At 37.8% G+C, this 25,572-nt stretch overlaps 4 protein-coding genes, 1 long non-coding RNA gene and 1 pseudogene across 6 annotated transcripts; 2 read left to right on the top strand and 4 right to left on the bottom strand.

Moving 5' to 3' along the window:
• Nucleotides 1-1,478: 1,478 nt before the first annotated feature.
• On the bottom strand, nucleotides 1,479-7,762 carry LOC125206754 (annotated as a pseudogene).
• Nucleotides 7,763-8,974: 1,212 nt separating this feature from the next.
• Nucleotides 8,975-10,569, bottom strand: LOC125207339 (MDIS1-interacting receptor like kinase 2-like). Its single transcript, XM_048106634.1, has one exon. It carries the CDS (start codon nucleotides 10,536-10,538, stop codon nucleotides 9,102-9,104), a length of 1,437 nt encoding a protein of 478 aa, XP_047962591.1. The 5' UTR covers nucleotides 10,539-10,569; the 3' UTR covers nucleotides 8,975-9,101.
• Nucleotides 10,570-11,541: 972 nt separating this feature from the next.
• Nucleotides 11,542-13,194, top strand: LOC125205032. Its single transcript, XR_007173695.1, has 2 exons — nucleotides 11,542-11,697; nucleotides 12,770-13,194. It is a non-coding gene; the product is annotated as an uncharacterized LOC125205032 (long non-coding RNA).
• A 92-nt stretch (nucleotides 13,195-13,286) lies between these two features.
• Nucleotides 13,287-15,876, bottom strand: LOC125205031. Of its 2 annotated transcripts, none has more exons than XM_048103830.1 (2): nucleotides 14,914-15,876; nucleotides 13,287-13,609 (listed from the first exon to the last, which is right to left on the bottom strand). In XM_048103830.1, exons 1-2 carry the CDS (start codon nucleotides 15,754-15,756, stop codon nucleotides 13,478-13,480), a joined length of 975 nt encoding a protein of 324 aa, XP_047959787.1. In that variant the 5' UTR covers nucleotides 15,757-15,876; the 3' UTR covers nucleotides 13,287-13,477. The 2 variants fall into 2 exon arrangements, with proteins under 2 accessions (XP_047959787.1, XP_047959786.1); XM_048103829.1 differs by having other exon boundaries at nucleotides 13,287-13,612; nucleotides 14,914-15,874.
• Nucleotides 15,877-18,816: 2,940 nt separating this feature from the next.
• On the top strand, nucleotides 18,817-23,465 carry LOC125207168 (bifunctional aspartokinase/homoserine dehydrogenase, chloroplastic-like). Its single transcript, XM_048106394.1, is given in 15 exon segments — nucleotides 18,817-19,000; nucleotides 19,427-19,500; nucleotides 19,589-19,963; nucleotides 20,360-20,448; nucleotides 20,537-20,840; nucleotides 20,955-21,007; nucleotides 21,083-21,291; nucleotides 21,400-21,487; nucleotides 21,562-21,675; nucleotides 21,789-21,908; nucleotides 21,910-22,061; nucleotides 22,206-22,341; nucleotides 22,475-22,558; nucleotides 22,635-22,727; nucleotides 22,931-23,465. Coding segments are annotated over 15 exon segments (2,265 nt in total). The 5' UTR covers nucleotides 18,817-18,872; the 3' UTR covers nucleotides 23,177-23,465.
• A 150-nt stretch (nucleotides 23,466-23,615) lies between these two features.
• LOC125207167 (protein PARTING DANCERS) lies at nucleotides 23,616-25,402 on the bottom strand. The gene is given in 8 exon segments (XM_048106392.1): nucleotides 23,616-23,765; nucleotides 23,846-23,929; nucleotides 24,024-24,124; nucleotides 24,127-24,230; nucleotides 24,316-24,411; nucleotides 24,516-24,604; nucleotides 24,679-24,803; nucleotides 25,216-25,402. Coding segments are annotated over 8 exon segments (804 nt in total). The 5' UTR covers nucleotides 25,271-25,402.
• Nucleotides 25,403-25,572: the final 170 nt, after the last annotated feature.

Genomic DNA, 25,572 nt, shown 5'->3' with positions numbered 1-25,572 from the left:
AAAATGAGAAACAATAAAATTATATGTAATTTAAAAATAAATAAATTATTAAAATAAAATTGCTATATTGAAAAATAAAAAAAAATGCTAAAATAAAATTAAACTTATATAGTAAATGAATTAAAAGAGAAAGAGGGGGATGGAGAGAGCAAAACTCACTTGATAGACAAATTACAATATTAATTTTAGAAGCATAAATAATTATACAAAAGATGGCCCTATAATCACTCAATTTTAACTCATTCGAACAATACAATAAAAATTGAAAATAGGGTTAAATGCTTACATCTTCTGGCGGCTCATGTTCAAGTCTCATCATATCTCTCTTCTCCTTCCAATTTGTACGAAGTATTGTGATGCTCCTTCACTTCTCACTCTGGCCTTGGAAAAATCTCGTTAGTTGTCGCCAAATTGTCGTATCTTCGCCTCAGGTACCTCGTTTGCTCTCTGAAGCCTAACCAAAAGCATATTAAGTTTGAATAAAGCATTTATGTTTCATAGTATAGAAACTAATCAAATATCAATAAAACATAAAGATACGGTATTTGCCTCAATCCTTAGCGTTACAATTACACCTGGAGATATAAACTTGTTTGTTAAGAAAACCCACATTGTTCTAAATCGGAATTCAAATATATGAGATTAGAAATGGAAATTTATTAAATGTAGAAGCGAGAGAAAGGATATTGCTTCGGCCTCGGGAAGATTCGGGGCATCAAACACCTTGCAGACATATTGCTCGCCTTTGCCTTTCCTGATCATCAATCTTATGGTGGCTTCATGAGCAAAACATGGCCACCTCGGGCTTCTTCGGATACGAGTAGTAAGTATACATAAATTATTATAGATAATAATGATTGATATAACCACCCATTAACTCCATATTAACTTTAAATAACTTCTCACTAACTAATAATAATTTTAATCAATAAATAGCTTTTAATTAAAATAGTATTTACGTGAATATCCTCAAAACTCTCCTTTTATATTTTTATAGACAAGAGCCTATAATAATAACATTAAAGATTTGAGTTAATAACATTAAAGATTTGAGTTGAGTACAATACATACATACTGAACTAAAGAGTTTTAAGCAAAAAAAAATCATCAAATCACTAATTAATATTGTTTCAATAGTAGAGTAAATCAAAATTTGACAGTTTCCAAAGTGATCCACACATATACACAACAACAATATGACCTCAACTTATTTTTTATAGTCCCCATTAATGGGAGTTGCCAGTTTCTAAGAATAAAAAGAATTATCAACGATAAATGAATTTCATTCCACCCCCAAGGAAAAAGAAAAAAGAACTTTCTAGAAAGGTGTCTATCCCACACTATGCTACAAACTCGGTTACATGCTATTGAACAACAAAAACCTCACCATTTCGAGGAAAATACGCATCAAGCACAAAAAGAGGGAACTCTTCAAGCCGCGGCAGACAATGACGAAGGATCTGAACCTTGAACACCAACTACAGAGACAGAGCAGGCGTGGTTGTATGTATAGATTCAGCAAGTCCAATAGAGGGGGGTTGATCGGTTTTAGACTTCGTTTGGCCGTTTGCCCTCGATTTCCCCCTACCTCGCCCTCTGCCAACAGCAGTTGCAGGAGGTGGAGCGAGCCTTAGTGCAGTATGCTCATTCTTGTTGGAAGCAAATATTGAATCCAAATTTGCTGCCTTCTGACTGGAAGAACCTAAACGCCGTGGTTTTGCTTCACCTGCCCAAGAGTGATTGTGAACTCAGTCCACCATTGCTACTTCCAATGCTTGGTGATGAAGTGATTCCTTGATTCTGGGTCGGCATGCTGAATGCCCAAGATGGGGATTGAGTGTTCGAACCATTGGCAGATGTTGAACTGCTGTTGAGCCCATATTTATTCACTGATGATGTCGTGGAGCCATTGTTCATGGGCCGGGATTATTGTGGTGCCACTAGGCCGGGGGGCCAGTTAGCAAAAGGATCTATATCATCCAAGTTCGAATCTGGGGGTGCCTTTGTTTCCGTTTAGAATGTCCAAGCCACCAAATTGAGCTGCAAACGTTTGATGAATTTTTGGGAGGCCATTCAACATCAACTGGAGGGCATGAAGATGTTGGTTGCTGAGTGGAAGGAGCAGATGATTTCAAGGATAAGTTGCTCTGCGGAGGCTGATTCGGTACTGCAGACTGGGCAGCTGATGCTGCAGATGACGACTGCGGGGCAGTTGCAGCTCCTATTCGGTATCCCGTCTTCATCCCATGCTGAACTGCGCTTTGTATTAGATGGAGCACTAGGGGAACAGGTTTATTCGTTTGTCCTGATAGCAGTCCTTCAACTGTAGGTGATTGTTTTGGTTCCGCCTGTCCAGACTGTGTTAAGGTTACTCCTCGTTTTTCTTCTATTCTCCTATAAAGAGACAGGAGGAAAGTCGAGTAAAATTTAAACTGCATAGTTGCATAGTAGCAAGTTAACCAGCAGTGGTGTTAACTGAAGACAAAGAAAAAGGAAACTTCGAAGGTGAGCATAGCTACACAAAAGATGGCAATCTTACCTTAATACATCCTTGATGAAAAGCATATACTTACAAACTGCTGTACATTCAATTGTTGGGTGGTGAGAAGAGGTATTAGTAGTGGAAGAACATGCACCGCTACAATTCAACTCCATACTGGTACAAAGAGTAAATTTACGGAGGTAAGATTAAGAGTACTGTATTGATAAATTCATTCAAGATCCACCAAGACAGTGAAAAACACAGACCTGCTTCAAAATTGCATTTCAACCCCAAGGGTACACAAAAGCGTTGGAGCAGAATGATCAACAGCTGTGCATCGTTGAATAGTTTGCAAGATTTCTAAAACAGCATTCTTATCTAGTAACTGAACCATGTCACTTAAACATAAGAGGGCATTCACTCTCACCTGCAATTTGAATAAAAACTTGTGAATCTGTGTCCAGTAGAGTCTAACAAGCTAAAATTTCCTGTAGTTGGAATACAAAACATTCACCGACATCACATACCGCTGCAACAGTTGTTCTGAGGGCCAAACCATGAACACGGGGCAGGATAGCTTCGTCACCAGCTGCAAGATGGAAAAAGAAATGAAGAGATAAAAATTGTGAATAGTTCCATTGGGAAAAGCAACTGAAACAAAGAGCACTTCCAGAAATCAATTACCTGAACATCTAGTTGTTTTGCAAGTGAAACAGTCTTTTTGAGAACTTCCTCTTGCAAGCGAGCATCCGTATCATCATAAGCTCGAACAAGCATCGGAAGAATATGTGAAACAAGGTGCTCCTGACTAGCCTGCCAGGTGTAAAGAAGAAATTAGTAATAAATTTATCTTTCAGGGTATAAGCAAAAAGATTCGATAATAGTGATGTGGTGCATAAATGGTAGTTTAGTAGATATTTGCTACCTTGTGGATAATAAGCTCAGCATGCTTGACAAGCAGCAATAATGTCTCACCAGCAGCTGCACTAAAGACAGGTACAAGAGCTGGTAGGTTGATTGCTCAAAGTCATTTTGTCCTACAATAAATTTTACAACATAAGCCTATAGTCTCGAGCCTGATGCTAAATGATTATTCAAGTCACAAATTCATCATGCAAAGGAAAAATCAAATCTAATTCCAAAACAGAAATAAATCATGCCAAAGGCTTCAGAATAAAATGATGAATTAATACTGTACCTGTGACTCCGCTATTGTCAGAACCATAGGCAGAATCATAGGTTGCATCCCCAAAATTTTCGGAGTTCAGCACAAAGTGGGGAGAACCTGTGTACAGAATGCAATCCAAGGATAAATTTTTTAACTTGTCCAAACAAAAAACATTTTGAAAAACTAAGTACACCCATATTAAAAGGAAGACAGAGCTTACTTCTGACATCATGTTAAAGAAACCATAAGACAGATACCATGACTTATAATGAAGTGTAAATTTAAGGTTAAAAAACTTAAATTAGTCAACATCTGATTCTCTATGAAGTATAATGCATTACTTGATCTATATCTACTTGATCTATATCAACATACAATAACAGATTTTTCCAAATTGAATAGAATTGAAGGAAATAAAATATTCAAACCTTGTACCGCAAAACACGGGGTTCAAATCTTTCCACATATCGGATAAAGCTTTAAGAAATTCAGTTTTCTGCATGTTATCTCTCTCCTGGAAGTAGTCAGAGAAAATTCCAAATTAAAAAACTTCTACTATGTAACTTTTAATACCAAGTCCAAGCTGAGGTAAATAATGGATTACATACAAGCAAGTGATCCAAAAGCGAAGAGCACGCAACCTTGTATCCTCACGAAAAAAAGATGAACCTGCAATTGCAAATAAGAGCGGGATATTTGATAAAACAAATCAAGTAATGCATGAAATTTTTACATACACTGTACTGTCAGCATGCCCTGAAACAACAAATAAAAAATGATATCTAGCACCTTAACATTCACCATCAGAGATTTTGTTGATATACTAAACAACTATAACCAAACAGAGTAAAATCCTAACCTGTGAAATCCAATGCAGTTGGCCTTGAAGCCTCATTTGTTGAGAGCATTCTCTGCAAATCTGGGACTAGCCCCCTGGGAATTTTTGTAAATGCCTCATTTGTCAGGTACGTTAAACTATTCATGTACTGCCAAAAAGCAACCAGCCAAGAAAAATTATTCTCTAAACAAGCACATGCTTGTGGAAAACCCCAAAATGTCTGGAAAAACCTATAAAACTTACAAAGACAAAGACAAAAACACAGCATCCCTAATTTCATTTTTTTGATATATAAGTGGCCAGGAGAGGCAGTGCAGCATCCTAGAAAACCAGAATATATAACTACATGCTTAACATAGTAGAGATGATATACTCAGTCCTGACCAAGTTACGTATAGAGGCAGATATTTTCTTATTCCTTAATAAAGGTTTTATATCAAAATCAGAAGATGTGCAGAATGAGATGTAAATAAAAGCACATGATATTAGCAGGAAAACATCAAAACTTAAAAAGGAGCATCTATTTCCTGATGTCAAAGCTCATAACAAACAATCAGCAATGCAGCATTGCCAAAGTTCAAAGATAGTAAAACTTACCATCTTCACATTGTTGTTACAATCAAATAACGGTTTCCGAGCCACCAAGTGGTAGGCAAGGCATGCAAAACTGAAAATATCAGCAGCAGTCCCAACCGAAGCTGTTTACTCCGTACCAGTTGGGGGGCAGTGTAGTTTATTGATGGCTGCAAGGGCAGTATAGAATCTTCTACATCGTATTCCTGTTAGCAAAGCCAGTTAAGAATTCAGTAATGCATGATTCAAACTCGCAATAATCCAGACAGTCCTCAAAACAAAAGGAAGCAAATATTAGTAGAAGAGCACTAGCAATTGCAATACGAAAAACTGGGTCAAGTGGACAACAATATAGAGAATACTCTAAGAAAATGGATCAGGGTAGATTCTCAGTTTATGCCTTCTAAATTACTCCAACAATAAAACAATGCCTGATGTCGAACAAAGTTTTAATTCCTATGAGAGTATTATCAACAAAAGGCATCATGGAGGTGGAACCCTGGCAGTGCAGAACTGCAGATATATAATAATTGCATTCATGGAGTTTTTTGCTAGGATAGCTACAATTAAGAGATTGAGAATGCTGTAAAGCCATATTTATTTTTTAATTCTTTTACTTGTTTTATGGGCAATATCACCAAGTAACTACTAGAAGTAGATCCTCATATATAAATATTCTTTCATAAGACAAGAATATTATAAAAATGGTGGAATACAAGCCAACTAAAAGCACAAAATACTGCATATAATATATCTAGAGAGTGCATAGAACACAGCAGATAAACATAATCCACAAGAGAGTTGAAAATAATATCCATATTTGCCAAAAATTAACAAAAATTGATGACTCACAGCGTAATGGAATGCTTGCACACTAGCAGAATCACTGGAAGACTGATCAGCTGAAATGGAAAAACCAAAGCCACCAAGCTTCCAAGCTCCATTAGACGTAATAAGGATAGTCTGCCACATAGAGAAAGAACATCAGTTTAACCATAGGCACAATGTAGCCGCCCGAGACAGGATGGCACCGATGCCAAGTGAACAGGCAATTAGTACACAAATGATTTAAAATATCAACCAGTTCGTCATGGAAAACTTTCTACAGAGTGTTTTATAACCATGACATGTAGGACATGTTTACATCACAAGCTATTTAATTGGAAGCAAGCATTAAAAGATGAACCTTACTTTATCAGAATATATATACTGAATTATATAATTTATAAGTCGCAACAAGTTAGGTTCCTGGCCAATTTCAGAAACAGAGGTATAGAGGAGGCAAAAATGACAAAGAAGCACATGTTAGACTGTGTATGGTACAACACAAAATTCAATTCTATGCCTCCATATAGCGCCAAGAAATGAAAACTGCATATCAAAGAGATGCCTCTAAAAATCGTACTGGTATACACTGACGGTTATAACTTCTTCTATTCCACAAACTCAAAAGACGAAATTTTAAATTAACAGAAAATAAATGACAATCCTACAAACACAATGAATGGAAGTCATTTGTATTATACTGTATTGAAGAAACTACCTCCGGAGATATAGCCCGGTGGATAAGATGTGCATTATTATGAAGAAAATCTAATGTCTCTGCAATCTGGAGCAGACCATGCTTAATCTCCAATATTCCCATTTCCTGCACCAGATACAGTCTATCAATCAGAACTCGCAAGAAATAGCACAAGTATGAACACGTTCCTGAATTGCAACTATATTTAAACTACCAATTGGAAAAGTGCAATAAAAAAGGGATAATTTAACGGAGTTGATAGTGCAAATGACTGAAATGAGTACTAAGCAACAAAATTTATTCAATTCTCTCATCACATTTAGTGTCGTTAAAAAATCCTCTCTTCTTCCGTAAAGAACACCTAGCCAAAAATTAATTAGTAGTATTTCCAAATTAGCATCCATTATCCAGCTGAAATACCCAATACGACAATCCAAACTCAAAAAAACTAATCCTCAACTTCAGGAAAACCTAAATTGCTGCAATTGAAGACCATACCATCCCCTTGAGCTCCTTAGGAACTGTGGCGATATTCTCCACATTCCCCAGCGCATTGGCTGCCGACGCAAACAGCGGCTCCGTGACCATGGCCATCGTACTCTTACTCTCATCCAGCGCCTGGACCACGTGCACTACCCCAGGGTGCCTCAGCCTCACGAGCCGGGCCGCATCGGCCCGAATCACATCCAGAAACGAATCCTCCGCAGCCTTGGACAGCCCGGCCCGCTGCCGAGCCTCCGAAAGCGCCTTTTTGTCCAGCACCCAAACGCACACGGTAGGGTAGACCGCCGGCGCGTGGCCGTCTCGTGACTTGGCGGAGTACAATTTCCAGGCGAGGCCGGGCCCCGCCGATCCGATCTGATCGAGGAGGTCGTATTCCTGCATCGCCCTGGGGAGGCCGGTCACTTCCTGCACTGTGGTTTGCACGGTCTTCTCGATCACGGCCGACGCCTTCGCGAAGGCCTGCGTCAAGGTTTTCATATTTAGGGACATTTCTGGAATTTGGGGGTTTTTGGCAAGGGTAGTTCGGGGATGAAATTGGCGGTGGAAGAAGCGGCGGCGGCGGCGGTTTTGGAGAGAAGGATTGGAATTTGGGGATGATCGGAGCTCAGATCTCACCCTCTCTCTCTCTTGCTGTTGAAGGAAGAAGAAGAAGACTTGTGTAATTGATTTTTCTACATGGCGTCGAAAACAAAATGATAAATGGAACCGAATGCCACGTTGGAATTTTGTGGGGTAGTTCGGTTATCTGATTTTTGGTCCCTCAACTTTTAGGTTTTATGTATTTTAGCCCACTTTCTTTTGTTATTAAATATGTACTCCACATTTTGTATTTTATCGTGGATTTCATTTTCCTTATGTCGGTGGTGTGGAACTTGGATTGATTCAATTTCTGTTTTCAATATGAGTCAAGGTTTGTGTTAAAATGACAACCCCTCTTAAAATGACACCGTGACATTAGTCAACACAGCAATCTTACGAATACTAGGTACAGGCATTATATTTTGGAAATGACATTGAAATAGTATGTTGAATATTGCTGGACAAGAAATATTGATGTATAAAGACCAGCAAATTTTTTTTCAGTTTTTTTTTTTTTGCCACGTGACAGCTTATTATTCGTTCACGCGTACAAATAATTGGCTAGAAATGGTGATATGATGTTATTTTAAGGGGGGTGGCATCCTAATATCTTAGTATGCCATATGAGTAAATATACTTAGTTGATGGAAAATGTATCTCATGGGTAAATAAATAGTCTACTTGGATCCATTCATCAAAATTAGTTTATAAGTAGAATTTAATTATGGAACATTTTTATCTTTATGAGTTGGATGTGGATCTCTTTTTCATGAGTAGTACTTCAAAAAATTTTACTCTCTGTCTCTCTCACTTATTTCATCAATGTTTACATTAAAATTTGTACTCATTTATAGCTAAGATTATTTTTCATAAACGGATGAAGTGTTCATTATTTGTTTTTAAGTCCAAAAAAATGAGAGTTCCAAAAATAAATTATAAAAAAAAATGAAAATTGAACACTGTCTATAAATTCCTAATAAATTAATTGGTGCACACTACGTATGATTGTACTACTAATATTTAATTACAGTGGAATAGTAGTGTGAGACAACAATCATGGCAAAATGGATGGTTCCCACTATTTTGATCCTTTGTTGAAAGCACTCTACTTCATTTTCCGCATAAAAATATCATGAGTAATTATGGTCAATTTTGTAATGGATAATTCGATGATGCAGCTTCTTTGTGACTATATTGCAACAATCCAATCCAAAATTAGGACTTCGTTACATATTAAAATGAACTAAGAAATGATTGCCTTGCATATTATTAATGTTGATCGTGCTATTTTAATAATCTAAATACTCATAGAAAACATTTGTTAATTTCTTCCATAACAAAGATAGAACAAGGGATTAAAATTACATGAACAATAAACTCATGCACTCTTATTATACACAGATAATCGGTCATAACTCACTCAACTACACATTTCTTAAGCTTTGCACGGCGCCAATGGAGAGCCGCAGAGGCATTTATTCCCGGCAAACGAAGCTGCCGGGAACTTGTTCGGCGGCAACGCCCCACACAATTGGTTACTACTAACATTCAACTTGGACAGACCCGAGACGGCCTTAGGCACTTTCCCATAAATCATATTTCTCGACAAATCCAAGTACCTTAGCCTCTTCGAAAACCTTAAACTCCCCAAATCGAACCTCAACTTATTACCCGAAGCATAGAAACCCACCAAATAATCGGTCCGGTTCACCAGCTGAACCGGGCTTCCGGTTATCTCGTTCTCGGATAAATCGATGTAGTCGTAAAAATAAGTCTGCACGGGCCGAAAATCATCTAGCTTTATCTTGAGCCCGCATTTCGCCAGCTTCAGAGAGTAGATAATCGGAGACGAGATCACCCACTTCGGAATCGAGCCCAAATTGAATAAATTGTGGGATAAATCTAACGATTCGATGCCTTTCACATTCATAGCTGGAAATGGATCGGTTAATCTGTTGTGGGACAGATCAAGATTGAAAATTTTGGTGAGATTTGCAAAAGATTTGGGGACAGGCCCGGTATAATTGTTCCAGGAAAGATCCAGCGTATCAAGGGCCTGAAACTTTCCGAGAAAGCCCGGGATAGCTCCGGATAGCGAGTTGTGGCCGAGCTCGAGAAATCTTAATTTTGGCGCTAAAATTGAAAGGCTGTTGGGAATTTTCCCGGTTAATTTGTTGTGGGAGAAGCTTAGGCTTATGAGGCTGGTGAGGCCCGGGAATATATCCGGGATTGGCCCGGATAGTTGGTTCCGGTCCAGGCTCAGCAGGGTGAGGTTGCTCAGCCTGCTGAGTGTGGCCGGAATTGCGCCGGAGAGGCGGTTTCCGCCGAGTTTGAGCTGAGACAGCTGGCCTAGGTTTCCCAGGGAGCTCGGAATCGGGCCGGAGAAACGGTTTCCTTCGACGCTGAATGCGATTAATTGGGTCAAATTGCCGATTCGGGCCGGGATCGGGCCGGATAATTTGTTGTTTTCGATGTAGATGATGAGGAAATTGGGGAGGGTGAATATGAAATCGGGAAACGGGCCGGTGAGGTTGTTGAGATCTTGGAGATAGATGCTGTCTAGGAATTTGAGTTTGGAGAGAGAGGGGGAGATTTTACCGGATAGGGAGGTGGTGAGGTTTCCGGGCCGGCCCACGAGGGATAGGGCCGTGACGCGGGGGCCCGTCAGGCAGGTGATGCCGAACCATTGGCAGCAGTCGGAGCCCTTTTTCCACGAGGCTAGCATGCCGGACGGGTCGGCCGTGATGCCCGACTTGAACCCGAGGAGCCCGGATTCGTCGTCCGGGTGGCAGGCGGCCGCGGACGCGGCCGGGGCGAGGCGGAGGAGGGAGAGTACAAGGAGGGAAGCGGTGAGTACTAGCGAGCGATGCATTGTGATGGGTTTGGATATGTGAAATGAAATTGGTGGTATGGAGTTGCTATAAATAGAGTGGGATTTATTGGATTGAATTGAATAGAGTATTGTGGATCAATGCCATTAATGCCAAAATCACATGGCTTTGTGAGTAGAGACACTATAAAAATGATACACGCATCTTTTTAGTAATGGCACACTTGGAAGTTGGAGTTGATAGTAAAGGCAAGTCAATTTCGGGCATATCTTGTCTGCATAAGGTTTTGAAATGATTAAAAGATTAGACAACGAGTTGTCATCTTTGAATAATTGAATTCAACTCCATGGGATTCTGTGGGCTGCATAGCATTAGTTTGTTCTGGAAAACAGTTTACGTGAGAGTGCCGTAAACTCGTAAACCCGTTGTGTCGAATCGAACACTGACCGGCTCGAGCTTATGTCTTAATCTTCGACCTCGGTTGCTATCAGAGGCGGAGATAGAAATTTGTAGGAAAGGGGCAAATTTACATATGAAAGAATTTTACACTTTTAAGGTGGTGCATTTAATAAAAGATTAAAAGAAATTAATTTAAAATAGGTATATAATGCATGAGATGGAAAACATGAGGTGGAGCAATTGCCCCTCTTTCAATATACGTAGATCCGCCCCTGGTTGCTACCAATCACTTGGTTTGAGCTCAATTTGTGTGGTATTCAGTCTAGTCTTCGAGTTTGAACTTGAGTCCTGCTTGTTTAAAATTCATATAAATGATTTTCAAGTTCGGACCTATTAAAAATCCAAAAAGATTCATAATTTGCTCTTTCTCAATATATTACTTGAGATTTATTGAAGATGTGCATATGTAATTGAAGGTTCTACTTAAGTCTGAATGCTCTATACTGGTTTAATTGAAGATTCATGTGTATAATCGATTAACAAATTCATGAATAAATGAATTTTAATACTCCTATGTAGAATCAAATTCTGCTTTTTCTACTGTAAAGATCTAGACAAAAGACAAATTGCATATCACTTCCCAAATTATCTGAGTTTTGCATCTAACTACCAAGACTTGTGATAATAACAAACAAGCCTTACATTTAACTGACAGCTCAGCCATAAATTTCCTCATCACTTATTCATTTGTTGATTACTGAGGGTTGAAAATGGGGGATTATCGGAGGTGAATTCGTAAAGGTACGATTTTTATCTTGTTTTTTGCTCCTTTTGCACGGCTTTTTTCTCCTTTTGATTTTTTCATCAGTTGATTCTGCAAATTCTCAAATGGGTATTCTGATTTTGTAGCTGAAAAAGTCGTCGTGTTTTTAGTCTGATTTATTATTGCAGAAATTGGAAGTATCAAATTCAAATCTTGAATCTGGGTTTTTCATTATTGGAACTTTCAGTGGTGATGCATAAGAATTTTTCCCCCTTTATTGTAACTAGGATGGCTATCCTTCAAAACGATGCTTGGTTAATGAATTAGTGCTTTTCAGTTTAAGGATCTGCCTTTTGTAATGACTATAACATCACGTAACTTTCTTACTTACTGAGCTAAACTTGTGTATTTGTTCAATGTTATCATCTTCAAAAGCTTGGAACTTGTGTTTGGGCTCAATTCCAAAATGGGTAGTTATCACTTGAGAATTTCCAGATTTTCCAATGCTCAAGTATTTCAACTTTTAGTAATTGGTGTGTGGTGACTAAATAGATCGGGCTGAATTCGAGAATATGAAGAACAATCAGCATAGTCAAGAACATAAGATTCTGAAAGGGGGGTTACTATAATTTGGTGGAGTATCTTCACCAAAGGGTAGATTTTCTGAAAATCCGAGGAGTGCAGTCTTTACGTACTGCCCTCCGTTTGTTATGCTGCTAAATGGAGTGAGTGAGGTTAGCAGCAACTTCATATATAAAGGTCATAAGTTCCAATTTCATAATTGATAGCCTACTTGTTTAGTTGCTCTTCTAGAAGTTCAGACAAGGTTGTGATAGCCTACTTAGAGAAACTAGATCAATTTAAGAATGCTCGGTCGTTAGGGCAACATGCTATTCTTGTAAGAATCAACAGATTTCTTCTTATTTGATGTTGCTTTTGTGAGTTTCTGCTGTATCATATACTATTGCAAACCTGTCCGGAGAGGGAGTAATGAAGTTGCTAGCGAAACTATTTTTCTCCAGACAGACATTTCCCATTCGACCTCTCTATTTCTAAATATGTGTTTCAGTGAACCTGTGCATTGCTAATGAAATTGATCTTTCTCGACAGAAATGTCTACCAACAGCTTTGAAAGTCTATCCAAAAAGATGGATAACGCAGTAGGAGGAAAGGATGATGCGTTTATTAAGGTTAAGGTGTTGTTCTTTGCCCGAGCAAGAGATCTAACTGGAATGGCAGACATGTCTTTGGAAGTTTCACCAGGTACCACCGCGCATGATTGTTTGAATAAGCTTATGTCCAAGTTTCCTGGACTTGAAGAGATCCGTAACTGTATGGTACTTGCTCTAAACGAGGAGTACGCCCTTGAGTCCGTCGTTGTTAAAGATCGAGATGAATTGGCTATCATACCTCCTATAAGTGGAGGCTAGCCGTTTTCGTGCTGCCTTCAAATAAACTTTACTTTGGTGCTTCTTGTGAATACTAACATACTTCTACATTTTGAAGTAATTTGTTAAGTCTTTATTTGCTATTCATCACACTTTCTTGGTTTTTCCCATGTATCAAACACACCAATGTCAAAAGCGAGGAACGAACAACACGACTTACAGATATTTGTAAAGCATTGTTGAGAAAACAGATTTAATAACCAAGCCATTTGAGTCTTAGATACATAGCCAATGGAACAGAAGCTTTTTATGGCAAACAGGTAAAAGGAAAACTAATATTAGCACACGATATAAACTAGAAATATACTGGCATCTAAGCGTAAGCTCAACATCGATGACTTCTTTCAAGTATAAAAATTTCCTAGGCTCCTCATCTTATGCTCATCACGGACCAGCTGCTAGTGGAGCCAACAGACGGCAGTGCAGGGCGGATCACTGGGACCAGTTTCACGACTGAGAAAGCTTCATTCAGACGAGCGGCGCGGCTCATCACCTGAGATGCCTTCTGCAGAATAAAATTGAAAAAATGATAGCATATAGATAGAGAGACACACATTGTTTTATACCGGGTAAAAACATGTAACGGGTCACCTTCGTATTTACCAGAAACTCAAGTTGGCATTCAATGTATGTGTAACTTGTTGAGATGTCAAAATTGATTTAAATGCTTATTTTGTACTTCATCTTAATACAACTCATGCATCCAAATTCCATAGAAACAAATGGACGAGATTGAATCCATCATTTGACCAACTAACACATCTATCCACTTAAACACCTCAGATCTCTTGGATGTGGGACTCTATCCAAAAAAGGAAATGCATCTTGTCCATAAGTGCAACTCCATACGTGGAACAAATTCACTCAATCAATATATTTTACTATATAGATGTAGCTGACACTGAAAGACGACAGATCAATACCTGGGTTATAAAGCAAAGATATACTAGTACTAATTAAGTTATAGTCAGAAGCTTAATACACATCACGAGACTTAACCCATACATCTCCCCTGAAAGGTCAGAACTGATTAAAAAAAAGGGGTTTAACCGTCTGCACCTAAAGTATCCATACAATCCAAACTAAACCATGTTTCTCAATTCTCAGGCTTTACAGTCTTTTGCTTAGCCAATAACTAAGCAATTTTTCTATATCAAGTTAAGGACTCTCATTATGGTTATATCATATGGACTTTTACATTCAAAAAAATCCAACCAAACATTGATCCACTTAGACTAACGTTTATTTCCTCGGTCAAAAATAACTGAGCTGATTTCTCAAGTAGCTTCACTTAAGCAGAAAATAATCCTATAGTATACCTAAAGAGGTGGGCACACTCTCGTAAAATTCTTAGACAATTGTTATAAGTTATGTTAGCCAAAATATCAATATGTGCTTCAAATTATGAGGATCAAATGTCCAGCTTTGGGATACCAATTCAAACACACGATGTCTCAAACTTTCATTCAATCTGTATAGTCTACGTAATAACGCAACTAAACCACAGAATCAGACCAATGCACAATAGATGTACTCAACTAGCATTCTTGACACCTCTCCATCTTGAGCAACAAACATCTTAGCAACCAAGGAGCTTCTAAACTAAAATCCAACATAATAACATTTCTACAGATTTCACTAACTCCACCTATCAATATACGCATATCACATAATTATCTTCACAATTCATATTGAACATTGAACTATTAAGCTTCAACACAAGCAAAAGACATAATCCAGAATCGAGTTAACACGATTTATAAACTGCAAGATGACTATAATATCAGTCCATAAAAGAACACTGACCTTATCATCAACAGCAACATTGATCTTCAACCCCTTAGACTTCCTCTTCATCTTATACAACCTGCGGCCTAAAATCACAAACCCCAAAAAAGCAGCAGCGACCGGGACAGTCCAAACAGGATTCATTCTCATCATACAGTACTTCAGAAACTCCATTGGCATCTTCCACCACACTACGCCGCTCTTCTCAAGCTCACCACCGCCGTTTTTCATCCCGGCCGCAACGTCAACAACTTCACCTCCGCTTTCAATCCCCTCAATCTCATCGCTCGAAACCTGCGAATCAGCGCGCATATCCACGTCTCCTTCCACACTCACCTCAGAAACATCGCTAATTTTAGCAGACTCGCCATCAACTCTGCTCATCTCGGAAACATCGCCGATTTCAGCAGAATCGCCGTCAACTCCAACCGATTCCACGCCGGAATCCCCCAAATCCTCCCCTTTCACCTCAATCGCCTCATATTTAGCGTCTTCCTCAATTTCGCGAAACCCTAACTCGTTTCCCCCCTCCAATTCGCCTAATTTCTGATCTCCAGACCTCTCACTGCCAGAATCCGGCCAAAATTCGGATGGCTCCTTGTTAGGGCGGTGGAGCGAATACTCCCCCAACAACGGATCATTCCAGCTAGGGCTACCATCCCCAACCGAATCACCATCATCCACAGGCACCTCGCAACGATCGTGAGGGTCCGATGCGAAATAATTGGCCTGAATCAAGGCGGTGGAGTCAATTGCGTCGAACGAGGCAGCCGAGGAGGTCACCGGCGCCGCCTCTGTGTCCGAGTTGGTTTGGAGAAGCTCCCAGTCTTGGATTTCAATTGCGGCCTCAACAGTATCCATTGATGCTCAGTGGAATCAAAATTTGGGAGGAGAGATTGAGAAAGAGAGGGAATGATTTTTTATCACTAAGGAGATGAGAGAGAGAGTGGAAGAGAGAAGCTTCTTTATTTGTTGAGAAAGATTGGAATAAATCCAAACTAGATATTCTTCCTTATCATCCTTTTTTTATTAATAATAATTAAACTTTGTAATTTAAAGTTTATGTAACAGACTAAAATTTGGCTAGCCTTCCTTATCATCCTTTTTTTATTATTGTGTTTCTTCAAGTTGACAATCGCATACTTAAATAAACTGGCCTTAATATGGTGTGCTCGATAGACTATAATTTAGTGGATTTTGGTATTCAGAAAAATATATCGAAGCAGCCTTCATAGATAGGAATAAATGGTGATTTTAACGTTTTTTATTTGACATTAATACAAAATGAGCTACCTCTCGAGCTTGGGACAAGTTTTAATACTATTAATTCAAGAGGATTGTACAGTAGCATTAATACTTTTTATAGTACTATATCTATTTATTTATAATAAAATGTGTTTAATTTTTTACTAATTATACTTTTTTAAAAACTTTTTTCTTATTTTATTGCATTAAAATTCGTAGCAACTATAGTATTTAGTACTATTTAACATGATCAATCAGTTCTATAGAACTATGATAAATCAGTAATTAAATTTGGTTAACCTAGAGAGAGGCTGGTGGCTGATAGGCCATTATTCCACCTGTCAAAATCAAATTAAGTCATGATTTATTTATTTTAATTGACCACATCAATTATATCTCTTTATTTCATTTGTCTGCTAAAAGCCAAATAGGTGGCAAATTTGTCATGTCGACTGTTTGATTTGCATGGCTCAGGTACAGTGTTATAATATTATTATAAATAATCTGAACGACTTTTACCAAAATTAATTCACTTTCCATTTCTATTCAAGTTTTTTTTTTGTATTTTGTTTCACATCCCAAATTGACCAGATAAAGTAGAGTCAACAACAATCAGAAATTTTGAGCCAAAATTACATAGCTATTTTGATTGATTTTTCACATGGCAAACAAAATATTTGGAATTAGAATATCATTTCAATTTCCAGACCAATTATTTAATTTTATCAGACGATTTTTTTTTAAATAAATTAAAAATAATTCATTAAAATTCAGTTTCATGGAATTCCAATGTCAACACAATTTTAATTCTATTAATGGACCTTAATCGATTTTGAGTTTAAGCCTAGGATGAAGTATAATTCGCTAAATGCATTAATTAAACTGTTTGTCGGTAATCCATAATTAGCATGACAATGGGCCAGGTGGGCCAATTTTAATTCACATGAAATCAATATACCAAACTGTGTAATTCCCATTTATCATTTTTTGAAATATTTATAGGTTCTTTGTAGATGGAATTGGGGCTAAGTATCCAATTTTTTAGTTGTTTATAAAGGAAAAACAATCCGAAAAGATATTTCTATATATCCAAAATGACATGATTTTATTCCGTGGCTAATCTAGCTCAGGCCAAATCAAAAGGGAATGATGATTTGTTGGGCTTTTATTGAGGTGTTAGACTATTAATTAAGCACTATGTTATGCTATTTATTGGATTTTTGGGCTTACCCACATATTTTTATCAAGTCTGTATATACGATTTAATTACATAGAAATATGATTAATTGGTAACTATTTACTATTCTTTCACCCCACTTGAGATTGTTCATTTTCTATATTTAGAAATAAAGTTTCTCTCACTAAAATATTCAGTTTCTTTTTTCCTTCTACGTACTACCTAACAACTCTTCCTAAAATCTCGCGCCATTCAACAATATGGACATTTTAAGTAGGATGGATGGAGTAATTGCTAACTACTACCAATTTCTTCTATACATTAGATTTAAAAGATCTAGTGGTATATGGTGGTGCCATGTGAAAATTCAATTTGTATTAATTAATTTGATAATGACATTTTCATCATCCCTTATAGTACATGGTAGCTTTTGTCATTCTCACAATATCAACCCGTAACAAGAATAACGTCAACTAAATGCCTTGAATATGTCAACTAAATTTGATTGACATTGAGCATGCATATATGATTAACATTATATGTATTATGTGTTGACATGAATATGAAAGTCGAAAATATTAAAAATTTAAATAAAACTATCAAAATTTATAATTAAAACATACTTATTCAATTAGGATCTTGTTAGAATCCTTATATAAAATTACCTTTAATTTGATATGTGTTTCGTAAAAAAATAATTTAAATCAAGATATTTTATGAATTTGAAGCTTTGAGATATTTTTAAATAGTTAATTATAGTTAACAAAATTCAGTTTTCATAAAAACACATGATTGGCATTGTTTTATAGGTACTTGTCATCGTGTATGTACGTATTTATGTACTAGTTTTATGAATTTAATTCTATATTTATGCTGTTTTTGGGAAAGAACGAGGTATTGGATTATGTTGTAGACTAACATATTTTCATCTGTTTACGTAATTTAAAATATGAGTAATGATATGCTACATACCTTGTGTGAGCATCGCTCTCGTTTGACGTATATTTAGTATTGTTCATTTCGATTTATATATTTAGTTTGATTATAATACATTAAATATGTTATTAAAATTTTTAATTTCACAAGATTTATAAAAATCAAAACTCAATTTATTATTTTATTTATTTATTTAAAATTGTAGAAAGAAAGAGCAAATCTCTTTTTACTAGAATACTTTGTTTTGACTGTATCGCACTATGTATCATTTGATAACCCCCGAATCTTCTACCTTTAATTCAAATGGAAATTAAAATGGAGAAAATCCAAAGATCTTTACAGCTAAAGAGATCTCAACAACACGACTTCCTATATCCACTTATATTTCAGGAGTATATTTATGTGTTTGCTCATAATCGTGCTTTGAATAGATCTATTTTAGCTTTGATTTAAATAGTAAAATTAAAAATTCCAATAATTACGTATTAGAAACAAACAAAATGTATAATATTAGCAATCCTCACTGATTTGAGCTGATATTTTCATTTTCGCCACATCTCATATAATCAGCCGCTACACACTCATTGGGCGCTGTGGCTCTGCAAATCAATCGTCAACAATGGCGTTCGCCTCTTCCCTCTCTCCATCCTATTCCGTACCGTCTCTTGTTCCTAAGCCCAAGAATTCCATCACAACGCTCAACAAGATCTACCCTTTCTCTTTCCCCCACCGCGCCCCCATTTTCAGGTATCAACCACTAAACTCGATTCTCAATCAATGGGCCCCCTTTTTTTAAAAATCTCGTGTACGATTCTGCAGTGATATGTTGTATGCCAACTCATGCAACTACTATAAGCTCCAATTATTGAATTCCTAGCTTTTATGAATGATCGATTTTTCAATTAATGGCCGAATTCTATGTGGGCTTGCAGTGTTTGATGCCACAGCTGTATTTAGAGTAATAACTCTTTAGAAAATGGATGAAAAATGATGTCTTTACAGTGTTGATAAAATTTACGCTTTTCAGTTTTAGGTTGTGCGTTTTGTATTGCTGATGTTGAATTAAATTTCTTGAGTTGCCAAGTTGGAATTTTGTGGTGATATTTTTGTGCCATTTGGTTCTAATTTATCTAACCCAACTCGTGAGGATAAATTTGGGGCTTTTTGTCACAGAGTGAGTTGCAGTTCTCAGTTACAAGGAAGGGACTCGTCGAATTTTAATCTGTTTGCTTCAGTCAATAGTGCAGGTTTCTCTAAATTTTTGCAATCAGAAATGCTTTACTAGAACTCATGAGCCTGTATCTTGTAGTACTGATTAGATGTCCGAATTCCTAGATGTTTTACTGGACGATGCTGTCGAGCAAGTTAGAGTTCCAAAAGGTGACACTTGGTCCATTCATAAATTTGGGGGCACCTGTGTTGGAACTTCTGAAAGAATACAAAATGTTGCAAACATTGTTGTGAAGGATGAGTCGCAGAGAAAACTGGTTGTCGTGTCTGCAATGTCAAAGGTGACGGATATGATGTACGATCTCATACAAAAGGCTCAGGCTCGGGATGATTCCTATGTAACAGCCATGGATGCTGTTCTGGAGAAGCACCAGTTGACAGCAACTGATCTGCTCAAGGGAGATGATCTGAATAAATTCTTGGCACGGTTGCATGAGGATGTAAATAACCTGAAGGCAATGCTGCGTGCAATATACATTGGTATGTATGTTTGTCGATAACACCCAACACTTTCAGCTGAAATGATCAAACTCAACTTGATATTTCCGGTTTCCTTCCCCTAACAAAAAGCGGAATATGTGATTTGATCTTATAAACCAAATTACTCTGTCTCACCTATACTAGAAAAGCACTACTCAAAAGTCGTAGTTATCAATGTTATCGAATTACACTCTTGCTAATGGAAGAAAGAATTAAGTAGTAATTTTATTTTGTGGCATATGCATTGCTACACATGTTATAATGTACGTTTCAAGCATACATTCTTCTTTATTTGCTTTCACTCACTGAGATGACCTTTCTTGATGTTTGAGTTGCATTTGATCCCATTGCTTCATTCTTGCACGAGTATTGACCAGAATTCTTGATGTACTGCAGCTGGTCACGCAACTGAATCTTTTTCCGACTTTGTGGCTGGATATGGTGAGTTATGGTCTGCAGAGTTACTGTCTTCGGTTATCAGAAAGGTGCTCTTTATCTTCTAAGCATTTAATTTTATGAGTTTTTTCACTTTCTAGTAGATTTTTCTTAATGGTAATTGCTTGGTTCTTGTAGAGTGGGTTAAAATGTGCTTGCATGGACACTAGAGATGTCCTCATAGTAAACCCTACAAGTTCTGATCAAGTTGACCCAGATTACGTGGAGTCAGGTCGAAGACTAGATAAGTGGTACTCCAAAAATTCATCTGACATAATTGTTGCGACTGGTTTTATTGCCAGTACACCTGAGAATATTCCCACAACTTTGAAGCGAGACGGAAGCGACTTTTCTGCTGCCATCATGGGTGCCCTGTTCAAAGCACGTCAAGTCACAATCTGGACAGATGTGGATGGTGTCTACAGCGCAGATCCCAGAAAAGGTATGTACTAATTATCTGCATACTTAATTTGTCGAGGACATAAATTCTTTCATAATAGTGCACTGAATTTCAAGGCATTTCAGTAATATCCTCTTTTTTCATCGTCCATGGCAGTTAGTGAGGCTGTGGTTTTGAACAAGTTGTCTTATCAGGAGGCATGGGAAATGGTAAGACTTTTCCAGTAATGAGTACTAGGTTTCGGCGATGTATCAACAATATATTAACCAATTTCATATATGCAGTCATACTTTGGAGCAAATGTTTTACACCCTCGAACAATCATTCCTGTCATGAAATACGACATTCCAATTGTGATAAGAAATATTTTCAACCTCTCTGCACTGGGGACAACAATCTGCCGACCTGCTGACAATGAATGTGAAGATGGGTTGGGATCTGCTGTTAAAGGGTTTGCAACAATCGACAATTTGGCCCTTGTAAATGTTGAAGGGTGAGTTTTCCGTTCACAGAATTATGATAATTGTGGACTATTTAGTCAATGCTCGGCTCGTTCTTCCATTGTTGTTACATGGCACTTAGTCACAATTCTATTCTGCAGAACTGGAATGGCTGGGGTTCCAGGTACTGCTAGTGCTATTTTTAGCGCTGTGAAAGACGTCGGAGCAAATGTGATTATGATATCCCAGGTAGTTTTACTCACTTCTTTCTCCGATGCAAATGTTAGCTTTTTATTGAGGATCTCATGAATCCTTCAACACAGGCCAGTAGTGAGCATTCTGTGTGTTTTGCTGTGCCTGAAAAAGAAGTCAGGGCTGTTGCTGCAGCGTTAGAGTCTAGATTTCGTGAGGCTTTGAGTGCTGGTCGTCTTTCTCAGGTACTTACATTTTCTGCAAGTATAGGAACTGCTATGAAAGTTTCATCATGCCTGCTTAAAGAAAATGTAAGTGTTTTGTAGTGTGATTACATAATCCTTAGTGACGGTTGCAGATAATCTCGTGTTCATTGAATTCATTCTTTGATGTTGGAAGGTTTACCTCATTGTTTGAAGTACTTAATTTGTTTGAAAACATATCACGGGTCCTCTGTCATTTGAAAAAGGATAGTAATCTTGTAGTATTTGAAGCTGAGAACTCTTCAACGACAGTCGTACACTCATTACTTTTACGAAGCAACTGTTGGAGCTGGTTTACCAATCATTAGCACTTTGCAAGGACTCCTTGAAACTGGGGATAAAATATTACAAATTGAAGGCATTTTTAGGTTAGTGTTCGACATGCTCCCTCTGTAGCTTTTATTTCAAGGCAGTTTGGCATCAGTCATCTCTCAGTTCGTTAGCTAAGAGAACGCTTCGGGCTATTTGTAAGTTTCTATGGACTGACTTTACTTTACAATGTGTTCATACAGTGGGACTTTAAGTTACATATTTAACAACTTCGAGGGTGCACGAGCATTTAGTGAAGTGGTGAAGGAGGCAAAAGAGGCAGGTTATACCGAACCTGATCCAAGAGACGATTTATCTGGGACAGATGTTGCTAGAAAGGTATTGTCTTTAAACTCTAAAAATTAATAGAAAATCCTCAGACAACAAATTCTCCTCGGAGGGCTACCCGTTTTACCTTTGCTACTAGTTTCATTTCTTTTCTGCAACTCCAGTGAGATTTTTAATGGCACAGGTGATAATCCTTGCCCGAGAATCTGGATTGAAGCTGGAACTATCAGACATTCCCATTCAGAGTCTAGTGCCGGACCAACTGAAGGCATGAACAAACTTAATTAACGAGGCTCGACCACTAGTCTGTATCTCTGATTCGGTTTTCTAATGCCTTGTGCCAGGATGTTGCATCGGCTGAGGAGTTTATGGAGCAGCTCCATAAGTACGATCCAGACCTCGCGAAGCAAAGGCAGGAGGCTGAAGCTACTGGAGAAGTAAGCACTTTTATACTTTATATTCAGAAAACATGCAAAACTCTTGAATCATAAAATAACACCTAGTGAGGGGTACCAATGTTTCTGGGTGATGAGTGACCCTGCAGCGATTTGGTGGATATAAGAAAGAAATAAGAAACTATATATCTCCTTCTGCTGCCACACCTCCCGGTTGATGCACTCATGATTTGAAATATTTGAAGGTCTTGAGATACGTTGGAGTAGTGGATGTCGTCAACCAGAAAGGAACAGTTGAGCTGCGGAGATATAAGAAGGAGCATCCGTTTGCCCAACTTTCTGGATCTGACAACATAATAGCATTCTCAACTCAGAGGTACGAGAAGCAGCCACTGATTGTTCGTGGCCCTGGTGCTGGAGCTGAGGTGACGGCTGGTGGAGTATTCAGCGACATATTGCGCCTTGCATCATATCTTGGTGCACCATCGTAAGTTCAATGACAGCTGATCTTGAACTGGATGAAGGGTTATAATTAAACCAGTTTATGCCTGCCTTTTTGTATCTCTTCCCTGTCCAAGCCCGAGCCCTAAACCCTATTCCCATGAGTTTTCGTGGCCTCAATGAGTGGCATAACTACTGTAACTTCATAAGCAGATCATGTTGAGTAAGTCTTCATAGTGATGTTTGATGCTTTTAAGAGCAAGTACTAAGTAACTTGTATTCAACGATGACTAAGATAGTTGAGGTATCCTAGAGGAATGGGGTTGTATGTCTGGCTAATTCTCTCTTTGCAAAAGTTGATTATTTTCTTGACAGCAATATGAATTCTCATGTACACCATGATATTATGCGAAATGAAAACGGTATTGCTGCAGAAATTGCAGTCATGAAACCTCAATTCAGCTGGTAGATATACAAACTACAGCATGATCACTTCATTTTGATACCAAGGTAATATTTCGGGTCTCTGAAAAACCTGGTAATAGTTTCAGCCTTTTCAGTTGAAAGATCGGTGTTCTCCACAATGTGCTCCTTTGATGCCTTTGCTATTGCTTCAATGGAACCAATGGCTTGATTCAGCTGCAGATCGGAACTCATTTTTATACCACAACAAACAAAGGATGGAAAAGGGGAAAATCATCAGCAAATTGTATTATTACCGCAATGGCATCATGGCTATCAATCCCAGGGATAGATGTAACCACTTTGATGTAGACATCCATGGATTGAACTGACTTCTCCCTCTAAATTCACATGAACAATTTTTTAAGCATGCAATGCAGATGACATGACTTCTTAACGATTAACAGTAACAAGAAAAAGGATTGATCAACGAACCTCAGTTTTCAGTTTTGCTATAGCATCATGTTTCTTACAAACTGCAAGAACATGCCTTAGATAAATGTACAATTCAAGATCCTGAATAACGATGCTTAATTAACGATCTCACCTCCACGAGCATGTGCTATCTTTACGATCTTCTCGAATCCCATCTCCAAATCCTGCACGGGGATGAAAGTCGGCCTACCAAACTCCATGCCATGTCTGAAAAACAAAATGCAGATTTCTCAGCCAAGAACGTACTTAACAAAGCTTGAAATAGTTTGGAATGAGCCGAGAATTAACTAACTTGAAATATGAGCGTATGAAATAGTCATTCTGGTCCTTGGTTGGGAGGGTAACAACCACATAGAAATGGGCAAACTGTTCCTTTAACTTCTGAATTCTGCATCAAGCAGCAGACGAAACCTCATAAGAATCAATTTTATAACAAAATTTAGAAGATTGCATCTTCTTTTCTTGATTATTTGGAAGGTGAACATTATTCACTTGCTGAAGATGGATTCAGTGCAGCCAGAATCCCAGCTGGCCACGAATATAAAGGCAACGGACACGCCTCCACAGTTGAAGATGAAATCCTGAAAATGAAGCAACATTAAACCTAAGCATGGTGCATACGGAGGTATCCATGAGCTAGAGAAAAAGAGAGTACTGGAGCAATCGACACAAAATTCAGTCTAAAAGAATTCTCAGTGAGGAACGAAGAGATGAAGCTGATAAAGGATGGATGCTGCTCATCTTTCCATGTTGTGTTCATGATACAAACGCCATTGCAACCTTCACCACATTGAAATCCAATCACCGACAATCAGAAGACGAACTCAAAAAGCTGGATTCATAATAATAAGATCTATGTACTCATATATTTTTTGTTAAAAATGTGTGATTTTACATCCAGTTATATTTGGAAGGAGCAGGAAATAGGCATAACCTAACCATTTCCTCACAATCGCTGATAATAAATTCTACTGCATTTTCGAAAATTGAGCTGACAGCAGCAACATTTCGAAATCCAAGCTGATTTAGTGTATAAGCGTCAGATCCAAAGACAAAACCAGAATTTCTAACACTGGAAGAATATCTATGCGAGAATTAAAAAAAAATCCAAAACGGAACAAAATCAAATAAAACATAAATTATGCAGGAATCAGATTATCAAACGCGATACGGTAAATAGAAAGCAAATCACCGTTATTTGATAGTTGCGAAGGTGTTGATTCTCTGTAATCTGTCTCAGGATTCATGATTGCGGCAGATTGGCATTCGACGAAGCAGAGAAGATGCAATCCGCGACCAAAATGAAACTATATATACGCACTTTGGCGGGAAGAAGGATTTGGGACTAAAATTTAATTATTTCAAAATTTGTATCGGGTTGTTTTGCAATACATTAAGGAGATGTTTGGTTTGGCAAATAGGAGTATTAAATGCCCAAAAACAAACCTTTTCTCATGTTTGGTTTGTCAAATACCTTTTTGATTCATAGTAGGGGGAGTTGGGGGGTTTGGGGGTTAGAAATTTTTAAACCCCAATTATTCCCCCTCAA

Source organism: Salvia hispanica, chromosome 2 (genome assembly GCF_023119035.1).
Source record: "Salvia hispanica cultivar TCC Black 2014 chromosome 2, UniMelb_Shisp_WGS_1.0, whole genome shotgun sequence".
Taxonomy (NCBI): Eukaryota; Viridiplantae; Streptophyta; class Magnoliopsida; order Lamiales; family Lamiaceae; genus Salvia; species Salvia hispanica.
The sequence above is the reverse complement of the archived record's forward strand: the minus strand, read 5'-3'. Positions and strand labels throughout refer to the sequence as shown.

What these genes read in the sequence shown, in the direction of transcription:
- LOC125207339 (XM_048106634.1), bottom strand. Translation starts at nt 10,538, where the DNA reads ATGCATCGCTCGCTAGTACTCACCGCTTCCCTCCTTGTACTCTCCCTC.
- LOC125205031 (XM_048103829.1), bottom strand. Translation starts at nt 15,756, where the DNA reads ATGGATACTGTTGAGGCCGCAATTGAAATCCAAGACTGGGAGCTTCTC. An exon ending in ATGTTGCTGTTGATGATAAG is followed by an intron (nt 13,613 to 14,913) that starts GTCAGTGTTCTT and finishes TTTATTCTGCAG; the next exon opens with AAGGCATCTCAGGTGATGAG.